Here is a 17,226-nt window from a genome sequence, read left to right on the forward strand (position 1 = left end):
TTGAATGCATCAACTTTCTTCTTAACGTATATCAGTTTAAATTGATAAATCAAAGTGCTTTTGAAAATGGCTAGTTTCATGTTTGTTTGAAACCTGTCCTGTCTTTTTAATGTCAGTTTAAAAATCCATTTAGAAACAAAAACCGAGTGAATAAGAGGCACTTTTTCAAGTTTACATCACTTTTAATCAGTTTTATAATTTCACACCTTCTTAGCAGAATTAGCAGGGTTCCCACCAGCCTGGGGCCTCTGCGAAAACAAAATCCCTACGCATGTCACCGAGCATGTGGAGAAACTGAATTCACTTCTGTAAATGCTACACAAAGACCCCAGACCCAAAAGCAGTAAAAAACACAGTGGGAGTATGTCACTGGTTTTCGACGAGTGGGTTGGTAGTTCATTTGCAGACAAGGCTAAATTCAGTTTCGATTTTGATAAATGTAGACCACTTGACTCGTAACAATCCGTCACTGTCATTCATGTAAAAGTTTTAATATAAAGAATCATGCATTGCCTAATGCGGTTCTCAGTGAGAAACCATTCATCTCCTCCAATTTTTGTCTTTTGTTTTGTTGCTTATTTAAACCCCACCTAACCAAGCATTTTGTTCTGTATTATGCAGAATTTGATCATCAAAAGCTCTTTGTTGTTGTACTATGTAAAGATGTTTTTTTATTTTTTTTATTTCTTATCACTAACCATATATATATATCCTCCTACCTCATAACTTGCACTATATGTCATAAAGCTTAATGTATATACACATAATCTATATTTATTATATACTCTGTTATTTGCACTTCTGGTTAGATGCTAACTGCATTTCATTGGCTCTGTACTTGTACTCTGCACAGTGACAATAAAGTTGAATCTAATCTAATCTCTCTCTCTCTCTCTCTCTATATATATATATATATTATTTCTTTCATTTGTTAGTTTTCCATTTTGTAAGGTGAAACATAAAAGTATAAAATGTAATTTTTCAGTCATGAATAACTGAGTTTGCTACATTACATGATTCAGGTCATGTTACATAAAGAGCAGACATTGACCTTTTTTGGTATGTTAATCGGTATGCATCTCCAGCAGTACGCTGACAACATATTACGCACAGTATTTCAGTATCTGTTTATTCTGGAGCTGAAAATGGAAGTATGGCAGGATATTCTGAAGCAATGGTCAAATCCAGCAGGAATCTTGAGGTCTCATTATTTGTCATGGTCTGCCACAATTGTGCCATGGAGTTTGCTCAAGAGTTTGTCTTTGGTCAACATTCACTTCTCTTTGACCTTTCTGAAATTGATTTTGTTCTTGTACTGGTCTACATATGGCTCATTCTCTCTTTTTTTCTTCTTTCTTTCTTTCTTTCTTTCTTTCTTTCTTTCTTTCTTTCTTTCTTTCTTTCTTTCTTTCTCTAAATCTTTTTAAATTGAATTCTCTTGATTTGATCTTGCTGTATTTTATTACTGTGGTATAAGCAAGCTTGTTCTTAAATATTTTTCTCCAAAATGTTGCATTACAAGCTTGATTCCGATTCAAAATGAATATAGCGTGAAAATCCTTAATTCGCTCTGTAACTCTTGCATACATTCTCTATTGCACATGGTTCTATAGAACAACTTTAAGCATCAAAAGAAAAGCTTTATCCTTTTTTCTGTGGGGTATTGAACTTGAACTGTGACCTTCACTGTCGGTCCTTAAAACCGTTTCATGGTGTGGAGTCACGCTGTGCTCTCTAACGCATGGACACTGTGTTCTCCCCGCAGAGTTTGATCGCTCGCTTCTGTTAAATGTGATTTATTCAACACGGATACATGGGGCATTGATCCATACCACAAGCTATTCTGTAGACCTTTTCCAAGATTTCTGGCTGATGAATGATCTCTTGATGATTTCGGTCCAATTGTCCTCAAAGCAGATAGTGTTACATTTGTTACATAAATGGCTAAAATAAACAGAAATGATCTGATCCATCCAAGGTTTAATGTTGCTTGATTTGTGGTGGTCATATGAGACACTTCGTGGGGTTGAGACCGTTCCAATAAGTCTGATGGTGTAATCAGTCACCATCATTTGGCTTAAAAAGTTCCTGTGCCTTTACTTTTTCACTTTTCAAATGAAAATTAAATCTGTACTTCTCCCTGCATAAATGCTTTATGTGTTTAATTAGCTGACGTGTGTAATTTCTGTGTCATTATTGACACCAAACAAACTCACAAAAATAATTTAGCATATAATGGAAAATAATGCCAATCTGCCAAGTTATGACAAACGGGTAGTTAGTGTGTTTTTTTTTTCCTTTGGTCAAAAATATGAGAACCTAATTGGTTAGAAAAATAATTTTAATTTATTTGAACTTTTCATGTCAACATTGACTGTGGTAATTTGACCAAAACACAATTGCTTCTTGGTTTATGAGTTTAATTTTGTGTGTTTCCAGATTAAAATCAAACAGATCTCTCTCTCTCTCTCTTTTAATGGACTAATTATAAATTATCAGAATTGGAATTTAATACTTGTTATAAAGTTTTTATGTCTGTCTACATTTTTAAGGTATTTTTATGTTTTTCGTATATAATAAACATGTTGTAGTAATGATTTTTTAAATATAATTCTTAGCAGGAAAAAAAGCATATTTATATTTATACATTTTATTTATTTATTTATTTACTTACAGACTAAACTACTTTAAGGACTTTTGTAATTACTTTACTCCCTTTTGAGATGTCCATTTATTGATACTTCATCCAGGATGCACTGGCCTGTGTTTGGGGCAATAAGGACCCTCCTCCTGGCTGTTTATCTCCTTAGCGTTTATCCTAATACCCAGGGGGCCACAAATCTATAGAGCCCTGTTTCCCTTCCTTGAGCCTTCTGTCTTATCTTGCTATTGCCTGGTGAAAGAGCTTGCCTGCCACAATGCAGGCTGGTCAGGGATAATTTTTAGTTGCCAGTGTGTACTCATCCATACTCAGCCCCTATCTCTGAATCCATCATGCATAAATGTAGAGGATTTGTACATAAAGCGGTTTGTTGATTCACAAAAGTGAAAGCAGTTTGAAGGCTGGACGTCTGTTATCTTCAGTGGGCCCTGAGGCGAGATGTCCTGCTGACCCTCATCTGTCTTCCCCCATGCCCCCCTCCAGCCCCCTCACTCAGACTCTCGCCTGCTTTCTCTCCCTTTGCTTGCAAGTATTTCGTCATGGTGAAGGAATTTCTGAAGTGGAGGAACTGAACAAACTGGAATCGTGTCTGTTTCCCACCTCCCACCTGTTGATCAGGATCTGTACTAGTGTGTACACAGGATTCCACACCATTGTCTTACTTCTTCCTTTGAGTAAATAGATTAAAAACACTTACTTTGAATTTTATGACAAGAGTGCACCTCAAAAATCTACATCATAACAGAAGTTGTGATCTTTGTCACAAAAAGTATTTTTGGTTGCCTTTTTCCCTGTCACGTTTTAGTAATCATCATAAATTATATATCCACTGAATGCTTAAAACCTCAAAATTCATCCTGTGAAAACCATTTTAAAATCGGACATTGCATTACCATGTAAATGGTACTTCAAAATCATATTACAAAATGTTTTCTTTCATGAATTATAACAATTTAGCACTTTCACGTCTATATTCGAAAATGGGTGTGAGAGTTAAGAGGTTAAAAATGTTAAACAACATTAAATGTTCCCTCATAGTCTATTCAGTATCATTGCTATCTAAAGGCATTTTTCATGTTTACCGTTGGTAGGTTGTAAAGATTTCAATAATATACCATGTATCTAAAACTAAAATTTAGTTGTGGCTGCTTTAGTCAGTTTTGTAGATATTATGTGTGTGGTGTAGTTTTTGTTTTAGGTAAGTGTATAATTTATGCATCACTAAAGAATATTGTAAAAATAATGATTGTTGTCAAAAAGGTTTCCTGAACACTCCCTCATTTGCTAGTCATAAAAGCACAGTCCTGTCCCAAATATGTTGCGTTAAGTGATAAGTATTGGTGTACTGGGTTGGTTGGGATGCAACTCAATGGCAACTTGCCATTGCCATTGAGTTGCCATTGAATTTAGAATAGGATCAAGTATTAACATGAACAGGTGTACATTTTTTTTAAGGATACATTGGACAATAACGTGGGAACCCAAACTTTACTGCCGACTCGGTGGGTCCGCAGCTACTGATTCAGAGTCAGTGAGGGAGCTACACTTGATCGGGGATTTGCTCTGTCCTCAATCCGGCCATCTGTCCTGCGGCTGCCAAACTCAGCAGATTGAAGAGGCCGGGACAGAAATTTCCCACATCTCTCGCTCGTTAAATGAGGAATGGGAGGGAAAACCGAGGGAGAAAGAGAACTATCTGTCTGAATGGGGGCTTGATTCGGTCTACTGGAAGGCTGAAGTACCCACGTTTTAAAAAAAGAGTGGGAAAAGAAGAAAAACTAGAGAAAACAATGTTGCAAAAAAAAAAAAGAGTACAACACAGTCTCCTAAAATCTTTACAGTGTGTGTGCGCGTCTGTCTGTGAATCGTGAGTGCCCTGCCTTTCTCAAGCGCACACACCCCCGATTTAGTGTGCGAAGCTGAAAAGAAAGGCAATTAGCATTTCAGCCAAGGTCCGACTGGCTACATGCGATGAAGCAATAAGCTTTATAATTTGCTTTTCTTCTCTTCACTGCCATTGAGAAGCTTTTCCTTGTTTAATCCCTTGAAAGTGCATTTCTCTTCACTCTCATCCATTGTTTGCTGCAGTAGCCCATCGGTCATGGAGTTCTGTGGCCTCGGGAACATTCACCGTGTGAAATTCAATGAGACCTTTTCTCTAGTCCTCTACCCATATATTGAGCGGGGGAAAAAAAGTCATTGTGTTTTTTGGAACAAGGATGCAGGATGCAGTTGGCTCAAGTTGAAAGGGTCAGACGACGGCCTGAGGACAATACCTTTGAGAGATTTGCTTTCTTTCGCTTTACTCTCCGGCCAGCAGACTTGATTGGCATGTAGTCCCTCCACTAGAAGCTAATGTTGGTTTGAAAAGTAACATATGACAATACAGAAACAGAGCTTTTGGGCATTCTTGTTATCTGGAGCGGATATTTTCTTATCCTCTGCTTTCATTCCTCAGAAAGAATGGCATCTGCTCGTACTCAACCCTCTCGGCACCCACTCACATACACACTTTTGTGCACTAATTCTAGGTTCCCTGTATCTTTCAAAATAAACAGAAACATTTTGGGCAACGCTCACCAAATGAGTGTCTCGCCAACGAAAAGCTGTGGTCTTCAGATACTCTCTTCAAATGTAATGATGTATGTTTTAACTAGACTCAGTTATTAAATGTTTTAAGTTTCCCAACCTCGAGATGTTCAGGATATCGGCCCGTCTAAAAATACTTGAGGGGCTACAACACAAGCGGCAATTATTGTCTTTTGAGCTCTCCATATATGGGAGCCCTGAAGGTTCCCAGAACTTTCTGAATGAGGTCGGTTTCTGAGGTAACAGAGCGTGTTGTGGAGATGACTGTCTCGCTTCTGCTGCTTCATGTGTGTGTTGTGCTGTTACGAAATATCTGTGTAATATCACCACACCGAATGTGGTTTACTTCAGTTTATTATTCACATATGAGCCTATGCACCACAATGGAGTCTGGTTATTATTGTGCCTTTTTAAACTGATCAAACACGTAATTCGGTCAGTATCAGATGGGTGAGTTTCTGTATCCTTCATCAATTTTTAAAGTATAATGAAGCAGTGACTGAACTTTTGGTGTTACCGCTACAGGAAAGTCAGTCTGCCAAGTTGCTGAGTCATAATTGATCAGCTTTGACCAGCATAGCCCCAAATGACCTTCAGCCAAGCTTAAGATAGACCTAGCTTAAACCCACACTGTTCATTGCAGTGATGTAACCTACACATAATGAAATTAAGTAATGCTAGTATTCATAATGGCTCTGTTCCAAAACATAGTGAGGTGCATCAATATCTACTGCATACATAGGCATCATCCTAATTGTAGTGGAACCTCATAAGTGACCAATTTGGAATACTCCACAGCAACTCAAACATCATACAAAAACACTTTTTGACAACAAAATATGATGCTTTCGTCATGAGAGACCCATCTTTTTTAATATAAAGACAGCTATATGTTTGTATAGTAAATGCTGTTTAAAATATGAAGGATTATATTATTAAGACATCATGTTGCTTGGTTGCATATTGTCAAAGGGGATTCAAGAGGGGACAGTTGCACATGTTGCAATTGTATCATCTGCCTCATTAAATGCTCAAGCTCTTTCAAGTTAAATGGATTTTGATTGGCTGTCAATGTTAACACTAGAACTGCCAGGGGTATACCTAAAACCACCAGCGGGTACATTTTACCCACGCACATGACAACTGTTTTTATATGGCTAAAGAACATATTATTTCACTGTATTATGCCACTGTCAAGTGAAGTGTCTAGAGTATATATATATATATATATATTAACCTATGTTATTTAAATGACTAAAATAGCCTATAGACAATAATGAGCAATAATAATTCACCACACTGCATGATGCGATGACAAATTCAAGAGCACAGCTTCACCTAATTAATTATTAATTTGTTTAGTTATATCGTTTATAATTTGAATAAGAGAACAACACCATTATTGATTACTTTGGGTAATCAAAAAAATTGTGTTATTGATTACATCATAGATCAGATTTTGTTTCTTCTTCAGGAAACAGACAGACTAAATAGCACCACAGAAGCAAACAATAAACGATAGAAATGGCAAAACAAAAAATAAATAATCAATCCAAATTTTGAACAATTATGAGTAACATTAGGCTAAAACATAAATATGATATCTTGATCGCTGTCAGATGAGCCGTCAGATGCTGAGCCGACCCAGGATGCTTATCTCCCCACCATCAAACTCTCCATCGCTCATGGTATTTAGTGCTTCTTATACCTCTTCAGCATCCATAAATCACCTTCTTTTACTCATTTTGTCTTTATTTATTAAACTGATAACCGCTAATTCAGTGAGTGAAAGGCGTTGCCTAGCAATGTACAATGTTAAAACATAACAAATTTTGTCCCGCTGGCGTTTATAGGTATAAATGCCCCATTTTTTGATCTGGTTTTATCTAAACAATTTTTAACAACAGGGGATTGTAAGTCACACAATTTGAGTAAAAGTCAATGACTGGGAGACTTGAATGTTTCATTGAAAATCTGTTATGTATATTTGAAAAACAGCCATGGGTAAAATTTCCCCCGTGGCGGTTCTAGTGTTAAATCAGCTGGAAAACAATTGTTCTGAATGTGATTTCAATGGTATTGTTTCTCTGTGCCGTTATCGTTATAGCTGTGGTGTGGACTTCTCTATTGTCATACAATTAGAACATTTATTAAAATGTTACAGTTTTCATCCTTGGTGTAAATGGGCCTTTAGAATGTTTGTTAAAAGCTTTTTAGTAATAGTTATCATTCTTGGTAAGATTGGCCCTTTAGTATATATATATATATAAAAAAAATAATAACATACATTGACACAGTTTTTGAGTTGAGAATGTCTAATGTTGCCTTTAAATGCTGCCTGCTTAGTATGGTATGCTTTTGGTAAGTTCACAGTATTTATGATATTTTCAAAATGATTCAGCTCAAAGGCTTTGTGTTTATGTGCGGTTTTCTCATTTTGACGTTCTTAATTTATACCATAGTGCACTTGCCAGCCAAACCATCAAGTGAAAGCCTTAAAAAGATGAGAGGCGCATGGTTTGAATCTGTTGATGCATCAATCACAGCTTTTGTTGGTTAACATGAGCTACGTGGGACATGAGTTTACTTCTGCTACCATGTCATGTGTTTGATAAATGTGACTGCACTTTACCGAAGCTTACCACAGTCTCATCAGACAGGTTGTTACAGAAGTAGACAGACCATTAGATTAAGTCAAGCCTGCAATTTGGATTCAGCGCATACTGTTATTATTTTGAGCTCCAAGCAAAAGTGGCTAAAGTATAGGAAACTTTAGAGTATTTCTTCTTGAAAATAGTAATTAGAAATGTTACGAGAGAGTTTGAAAACATTGCATGTAGTACACCACATTGACTTCGCTCTGCTACATGGAGTCAAAGTGTATGACCTCACCGAAGGCTTAATGTATTGCATAACACACTCGCACACACACCACTCTCCTTGTTGCTTGGTACTGGCTGTGAAGTCTTGCTGATTGAATAATTTATGTTAAGATTATGGATCCTGCTGCCGGGCAGGGGTAACACTAGAGGCGGCTGCTGGGCCAGCAGCGTAGACCCGTAACCCTACACTTTATCACATCCTCAGCCAGGTGATCCAGTGTAATTGCTGAAGTCTCAGTTACGTTGAGAGGCATGGCTGCCATGTGAACCCGCTGCATGAGGTGATGGGGTCAAACGGTCCTTGGGCTTCACCTATCTAAATATCAAATGGATGATTCACCAAAAAATGAAAGCCTGTGCCAAACATGAATCAATTTTGAGTCTTCTGTGGAGCACAAAAGAAGATATTTTAATAAATTTTTCATCTGCTTTTGGTCCATACCTCTTAACATTTGGGTACTAAAATACGGGAGACATAATTAAAATTATGATGTTAATTTACACAAATTATTATATTAATTAAAATTATTAGATTAATTGAAACAATTATGATCAAACAATTATATTCATGTAGTAACAAAACAATAATAAATAAATAAATATAAAAAATATATCTTAATCTAGGCTATATCTTTAGATTTTTATAATTCATTATCTTGTCGATCCACCAGAAATATAGCCGTTTACCCTGTAACTGCAGTAAACAAAGCAGCGCAGCACCTGATTTTGAAACTTGCAGTGCTCATATTTAATAAATGAAACTATAGCCTTTTGAAGTGTAAGCCATATCTCTGTTTGTTTATTTATATATTTATTTTTTGCCGGAGCACCACCTGAGTTTTCTCCTCCCATTTATACCAATGATGCTTTCCTTCCCGTGCTACAACCTGCGCAGATATCAACAGCGCCAATGGGTTGTAGGTTGCCAAGTTGAGGTCACAAATGGGTTGAAATTTGTATGATCGTGTGAGAAGGAAGAGTTTCGTACAAGATCTGGCAACTGGACAACCTTGGAATATGTTGACGTGATTATTCATATAATGAGGTTTAGGCCATACAAATTATGGGAGATTTACCGGAGGTGAATACGGGAGAAATACGGGAAAATATTTAAATGGGATGATAGCGGGATAGAATGGTAAAATACGGGAGAATCTCGGGAAAAACAGGAGGGTTGACAGGTATGTTTTAGTCATACAATGAAAGTCAGTATAGGGTCCAAAAACAACAATATTGGACTCCACTGACTTATGTATGGGCAAAAACACTAAGATATTCTTCAAAATATATTTGTTGTGTTCCGCAGATAAAAGAAAGTTTGGGAACAACATAAGGGTGTCTAAATGATGACAAAATTTCCATTTTTGGGGGGAACTGAAAGTATAATGAATAAATGAATCCTCTAGAGTTACACTTAGTGGGCAAATTTCCCACATGCTAATCTACTAATCTGACTGAATTAAGTAGCTTACTCAGCATCAACGGTAATTTACAGAGGCCATTGTAATCAAGTTTCCTGGCATGGGCAGGCATGCATTTTTATTGTAATGAGTAATTCCAGAATGCTATCGGGGGAAACCACTGAGAAGATATAAATCACCCCAAGCATTTTGTTTTTGAAAGTGGAGTTGAAGTATGCAGAAGGATTTGGTTGACTGAACAGAGATAACCATATCGAATGAAAGAGAGACCACCTGAGGCGCTGTACTGACTTAACAGCACACTTCCAAAGTGCAGAAAGATGTATGTATCTCCCACTGGGAGCAGCTTTCTGCTGAATATTCACTCAAAATTCATGCCCTCTTCCATCTTTTTGACATTTTTTGGGCATTTGGGCCATCTCTGATATGCGCTGCATGGCAAAAGGCTTCTGCTGTGGGCCTCCTTTGCGCCTGAGGGAAAAGAGAGAAGCTTGACCTCCTTCACTGTGAAAACCATCTTCATTTTGTCTTTAAAAATGAGACATCCCCACAATAGACTGTCCTGGGGTCAGACTAAGAGCCAAACCACCAGTGTCTTGGCGGCTCGGTGGCCTCCTGGTCATTGATAAATCGTTTTGATGTTCTTCAGGCCAGCATGTCCTGTGGTGATTTGGCAAAGGGTGAGTAGTGTCTTGCAGTGTCTGTCTTTATCAATGTCAGGAGATGTGGCCAAAGAGGCTGTGGTAACCTTTGGGTTGACTGATGGCCTGAACATCTCCTTGAATTGCTTGTGCGTGAACCTCCTGAGGAACAAATAAACAAAGATGCTTTGTCAGTCAGTCAGGCCGTATTAGTCAGGTCAAGTGCATTTATTTATCAGTGCATGAAAATACAACATGATATTATGGAACTAAAATGCAATTGTTTGTTAACTTTTAGGTTACTCATTTATTTAGTTATTATTATTATATTTTTTTCAAGTCTCTAAATATTTAAGTCTTTTGTCCATTTTCAATTGATAAAATGGTTATATTTTTAATATTATGTAACATAATTTAAATTTTTTATTTTACTGTAAGTTTACTTTTTTGTTTGAATCTATGAATTTATTCAAAATACATAAATACTCATACACAATAACCAAAATACACCTCTTGTAGGTTGCATGATTTTAATTTCTGAATTTAAATGTATATTTTTAGGTGGCATAAAGTAAAAAATTGTACTGATATCATAATACATTTATTATTGAATCAATTTTTGAGGGGATGCAATTCTTGAACAGAAAAGGTGAAGTTTTGATTATTATTATTATTATTATTATAAAATCAATATTTTAAACACAACTGCTTCAGTTCTTATTACTATTTAAAAACCTTTCTGTCTGTCGTCATGTAGTTAGACCAACAATGCTATGTGGTATAGCTCCCCAAAAATTATGACATTTATGAATAACAATTTATGATTTTTCATTAAAAAACAACAACAAACAGACCGGTAATAAAATCTATCTATCTATCTATCTATCTATCTATCTATCTATCTATCTATCTATAGTATGAGTCGATAGAGACATGAGCTTATGATGATGATTAACATTGTAAGAGAAGTCAAAATTGATCACAAAAGTGTATCTTTTTTAATATAAGAGTATGGTATTAACAGAACTTGTAGTACAGTTTGCATTATTCACATAATTTAATTTGCATTCATTTCAGCTTGTAATTTGGATTTATTTGTAGCATGCTAAACATAATCACGTAAAAAGGTTTACTGTAAGCAGAGATGAGGTATTATGTAGCCTATTTCAATCCAATAATGTAAACTAACAAAAATAAATAAGAGAGAGGTGCTGGTGCGGGTGCCGTTGTGTGTCTGTTATATATTCGGTCTGAACAAGTCAGGAAGTTCCCAGCTCTGGGGGAGAAGCAGGGCTGAATACCAGGCTTTCCCCTCTACTGTCCCGGCTTTGTGCCCTCACCCCAGGCCTCAGCCCGCCGGCAGCCACTAATCCAGTTTTGATAGCATTCATGGCCCCCCTCCGTGCCTTCCTGCCTGCCTGCCTGCCCGCCTCTTGTCATCAAGACACAACACACACACACTCACAGACACTTGCCAATGATTTAGATGCGCACACATGCACACATTACGAAATTATACCAAAATGCCTATGGTTGCATTTCTGTCTCAAAGTTTTTTTTTTTTATTCTCACTAACTCAATAGAAATGAACCCCTCAGTAATCTGAAATGGCACCTTAATTGATGAAAGCTGTCTGCTCCCAGCAACCTTGTGGCTAAAGAATAACCGCATGATGTAGCAGAAGTGGAACATATGAAAAGCTGAATTTAACCAATGTCCAACTTTCCTTGGTAATCGGCTCTTCTAAGAAAAAAAAAAGGAAAAACAAGATTACTTCATTCAGAGCTTGTGTATTTACCATGTAATTTAGCGCAGATATAAAAAAGTGTGTATGCTTCAAAGCAGCAAATTATTAAATAGATGTCCAGACATCATTTTGAACACATTCATGTTTTCTGTTTAGTTAGCCATGACAACTGTCTTAAAAAAAGGAGACATTGTCTGAGGTCATAAAATGTAATAGCCTCTTTCTCCTCAAAAGAGATGACCACAATAAATGCCTCAATGTCTGAATTGTCTTCATAAGTGACAATAACTTGCATCTGACCTTCAAGGTCAGGAACCTTAAAGGAAAAGTGTGAGTCAACCAGTGATATTATATTGATTTGCAAAGTCTTAAAAGGATACTTCACCATTCAAATTAATTATCTTCAAACCTGTATGCTGTTGTTTGTCTGCAAAACATAACAATTCAGAGGAATTTTTGAGGAGGTTTCATGCAGCTCTTTTCCAAACAATAGCTATGTTTCCATCCATAGATGTGAATTAAACTTGTGCGCAGAACTAGAATATTGCATAAAACATTTGCGAATAAAGCACCATTTCCATCCAATGAGTCAAAGAGAACAAAATCATCACTTCCTGAAAACTGGCACTAAATATCACTAAGAAAAGTAGGAGAAGCCACTGAATATAATATTTTTCCATATACTGCAAATTACTTGTGCCTCAGAGCGAGCAGACTAAACACATTAAATGCAGTCATTGCTTTCAGAGGTGGATGCCTGCTGTTTGGGAATGCAGTCATGTAAGACAGTTATACAGTTACATATAGTCAAGTTATCCCGTCCCATCACGCAAAGTCACATGACTTTTTTGATGCGCATGATGGAATTTATTCGGTAAATGTGTTTCCATCGTAGTTTATGCGCATTTTTTCTTACCGGATAAAAAGTTTATCCTACTCAATTGAGAAAGTTTGAAAACATTGCATGTAGTACAATGCAATGTTCTTCGCATACGTTTTTTTATGTGCATTTTTTAGAATTTAGGTGCATCTTGGTGTTTCTATCCAGCGTTTTTTAATGCAATATTCCAAAATGTGCATAAAAATAGGTGGATGGAAACATAGCTAATAACAGCTCCAAAAAGAAAGAAAGAAAAAAAAAACACATCAGGGTAGTCTATACCAAAAGTCTGGTTATTATGTAAGACCATGTTAGCAAATGCTGCTATAATAATGTATAATGTCATAATGTCATATATTTGTACAATGCGTAATTACACACTTTGATGTATGCATTTTAGTCCCTATTACAGTATACGCCTTGAATGTGTGAAATCTTTGTGCAGGTACCTTAAACAAGAATATACATGTAATTTTTCACTTTTATGATTTATATATTATAATAGTAACCATTCATTAATGCACCACACTGTCAGATCTAAATGTAAGAAGGACTGTCTCAGAGGCTTGTAATTGTAAATCTCATTGGCCTAATTTATATTTATGCAGAGTGAAATGTTCTCATCCAGACGAATAGTCACTAAGCTGTATATATTTTTCTCTCTACAGGAATGCCAGCTGTTCTTGCTCTAGCTGGCCTGGTTCTGATGCTGCTCACCACAAGTGTCAGGTCTGAGTCGGCAGTGCTGAGGTTCCAGGGCCAGACTCAGTTTGTTGTAAATGAGAGCAGCAGGGCCATAGTGCGACTTGTGGTGGAACGAGTTGGAGATCCAGTTAACGTCACTGCTCTGGTTCTGGTAAGTTTAGAAAAAACACTCTGCATGAATGGTTAATCTTTGTCACTACCAGTTTTGTTTGATTTATTATACTGTATATGTAGCAAAACAGTTTTTTTTTAAATTAAATTAAATTATTTAATTATTAGAAATAACTTTTTATATGTTATGTTTATATTTTGAAAATAACTACCAGTAAATCCATATAGTGTGTGTGTGCCTTGTAAGGAATGGATGAATGTTCACACAGGGGTGAAATGCAGGGGACAGTAAAAAAAATGTTAAATAAATAAATAAACATTGTTTAGAGGAAAAAAATTAATCTGTGTAAAACATTGGCTGACATTCCTGTGAAATAACAACAAAAAAAAAACTTTTAAACATTTTGTCTGCATTGCACTGGGTTAAATCTGTCAATGTCACCAGTGCTCCTGTTTGCACTGTTCCCTGAAAATAACCCACCTACAAGAGCATGATGAAAAAGAAAATGTCATAGGAAGCAGAGTGAAATACATTTGATGTATTGAGGCCCCACAAAGTGCTTAGAGCTAACAGTGCTTCTGTGTACTGCCTGATGTGTTAATGCCTTAACAGCTGCTTGGGTCTCAACAGTGTTGGGGAGTAACTAGTTACATGTAACGGCGTTACGTAATTTAATTATTTTTATTTGTTATTATTTTTTAATTAACTTTTTTCCAAATCATTGTTAGATGCAGTGTTTCCTGTAGTTATGCAAAGATTTCTTATCTATTAACTATTTCTTATGATTTTAAATCTGCACTGAACTTCAGATCAATCTCAAAGTAAAAGGCGGTACTAAAGTCTGATTTTGTGGTGGATGTGTTCAAATTTGAGCATCTTTATTCAAGTGATGAAGGATTTTGAAAGTCTGACATTGTTGAGCACTACTGTAAGGTTAACCCTGCATGGTGTAAATGTTTGAAAATGATTAAAAGTTGCAAATAAACATTCATTAGAAATTTAGAAAAGTAATCAAAAAGTAATCAAAAGTAATCAGTTACATTACTTTAATAAAGTAATTGAAAAAGTTACACTACTATTACATTTTGAATAGGGTAACTTGTAATCTGTAACCTATTACATTTCCAAAGTAACCTTCCCAACACTGGGTCTCAACACCCAAACATCTGTCTGGTAAATCATAGCACAGCACATATGGCCATAATTAGCATAGAAACACAAATATGCCTACTGTCAAAACAGGCAGTGCCTGTTTAGCACGCATGGTAAGTGGGCAAGTGTTGCCGGTTCATTGAATGCCATGCATGAATTCACAGCAGAAAGAAGGATCTAAGAGCCTGTTTTGTAGCGGCTTACAGTGGGTGGCATCAAAGCATGCGCTAGAGGTGGCAGTTGTCAACCAGATGGTGCTGGTTGAGTTTAAGAGAGGTCAGGGATTTCCCGTCTCACACTTTGAGATGTTTTATATAGAACTGTTTTATATAAAAGACATCTATGATTTAAAAGAAATGTTCCCAAATCCCAAAAATAAAACAATTGATGACTGCTCTCATGCTCTTCTTTTCAAATCGATGTCCCATGTTTATCCAGCTTCAGGGAGAGGACACTGGTGACTTTGAGGCCACAACTGCAGCTGCTTTTCTCCTGTCCTCTGAAAGCAGTAAAACCATCTTCATCGCTGTGAGGGATGATGACATGCCTGAAGCTGATGAGACCTTTGTGTTCAGCCTCCGCCTGCAGGTAATGCTTAAACCAGGAAACTGTTATAGCCCAGGGGTTAAAGATCTGTGCATATAATTGAAAGGGTTAGATTCAAATCCAGTAAAACATATTTTATTTCAGTTAGTTGCGAAAGCAACATTTCTAACGTAAGTTTAAATGTAGGTTTTATTTCACTTAAAGAGGTCATGAACTGCCTGTTTTTATTTTGTACTGTTCTCTGAGGTCCACGTATATAATGTTATCAATATTTTTACATCGAAAAACATAATAATTTAGAAGTTATAGGCAATTTTCTGTCCTGTTTTTGGAGTCTGTCCTCGCTGCAGCCTGTAGCACGATGACGTACTGGAATATATCCACTACGTAGTGGATGTTTTACGCGCATGTGCTGTAGTAGGCCTCGAATAAATTCATATTTTTATTTACATTTAATCATTTTTATCCAAAGCGTCTTAGTCTAACGATTTAGTCTAAGTGAAGTCTAACGCAGTACATGTAGCAAGGGTTTTTGACCTACATTACAATACGCGATGACCTACATTACAATGTAAAAACTTTAATGTCTAAATTCATCCACAATGTTTTTGTCTTTACTGGCGACTTCAAAGCTTTTTTTTATTTTTTTGCCTGCATTTCATATGTTATCGCCAGGATGCCCACATCAGTGCTGTATCCATTATTATAAGGATACAACAAGCACTGTAACATGATTGATATGCAGACTTTGCACTGTAAATAGCTAATTATTAAGATATACATCACTCTGACAGAGTTGCCTAAATGTCTTTTTGATTGTATCCATCATGTTTATTTAAATTTAATTGGGAATATTTAATGCCGATCCATTGTTTATGTAGATTTTATATTATTCTAATATAGCTATTACAAACATTTTCAATAGACTGATAATAAAAAAAAAAAAAAATGTATATTAAGATTTTAACTCGCTAATAACGCCTCAGTCAAGTGACAGGTCAAATAAATGTTTTGTTAGTTGCTTTTCACACATCGTCTGATACATTACAAAACACTCAAAAAAAAGTCTTCCTAGAGAGAGAGAGAGAGAGAGCTCTCGTAACGGAATGGATGGTATGTCTTTAGCCATTAGGTCTATCTATCTCCAGGGATTTCACTTGCATATGAATAACAAAAAAAAAATAGAAATTGTCATCTTTGTGTTAATATACCTTGTCCCCGACCGTGTGTGTATTTATTTGTTGGACATGAGATTAACTGTAAAAACCCGGTATAACCCGGGATAACGGATCTATTGGCTAACGGAACCCCGACTGACAGGATTGCTTTTCTTCTTTTTATTTTTATACGGTATAAAAAATATTTCCGCATATTTTAGTAGGCCTATAACTTTTATACTCTGTCACGTATAGCACAGAGAGTGAGAACAAAAAATTATATTTGATTCATTAACTAATTATTGGCAGAACTGTAGAATCAGAATCAGAATCAGCTTTATTGCCAGGTATGTTTACACATACGAGGAATTTGTTTTAGTGACAGAAGCTCCACAGTGCAACAGAATGACAGTGACAAGACAGGACACAGATAATAAAAAGAATAATATAAAAATAGACAAAATAGACAATGTACAAAAAAGCAAAAACACAATATATAATATAGACAATTTTGTATGTACAGGTATGATATGTGAAAATTTGAAATGTAAATAATTATGTGTTCAATAAATAATGTATACTAGTGTTGTGTGTGCCACGATTATTGTTAAGTGTTCATGAGATGGATTGCTTGAGGGAAGAAACTGTTTCTGTGTCTGGTCGTTCTGGTGCTCAGTGCTCTGTAGCGTCGACCAGATGGCAACAGTTCAAAGAGGGAGTGTGCTGGATGTG

At 36.2% G+C, this 17,226-nt stretch overlaps 1 protein-coding gene across 1 annotated transcript in view; it reads left to right on the forward strand.

Annotated features, from left to right (window-relative positions):
- LOC107660972 (G-protein coupled receptor 98-like) overlaps positions 1 to 17,226 on the forward strand; it is a 135,506-nt gene that overhangs the window by 3,549 nt on the left and 114,731 nt on the right. Inside the window, exons 2-3 of the mRNA XM_016450410.1 lie at positions 13,491 to 13,678; positions 15,230 to 15,379. Of these exons, the coding sequence (XP_016305896.1) occupies positions 13,493 to 13,678; positions 15,230 to 15,379 (336 nt within the window). The 5' untranslated portion in view covers positions 13,491 to 13,492. The remainder of the gene's footprint in view (positions 1 to 13,490; positions 13,679 to 15,229; positions 15,380 to 17,226) is intronic.

This window comes from Sinocyclocheilus anshuiensis, unplaced genomic scaffold (genome assembly GCF_001515605.1).
Source record: "Sinocyclocheilus anshuiensis isolate Anshui unplaced genomic scaffold, SAMN03320099.WGS_v1.1 scaffold1895, whole genome shotgun sequence".
In the NCBI taxonomy this organism is placed as follows: Eukaryota; Metazoa; Chordata; class Actinopteri; order Cypriniformes; family Cyprinidae; genus Sinocyclocheilus; species Sinocyclocheilus anshuiensis.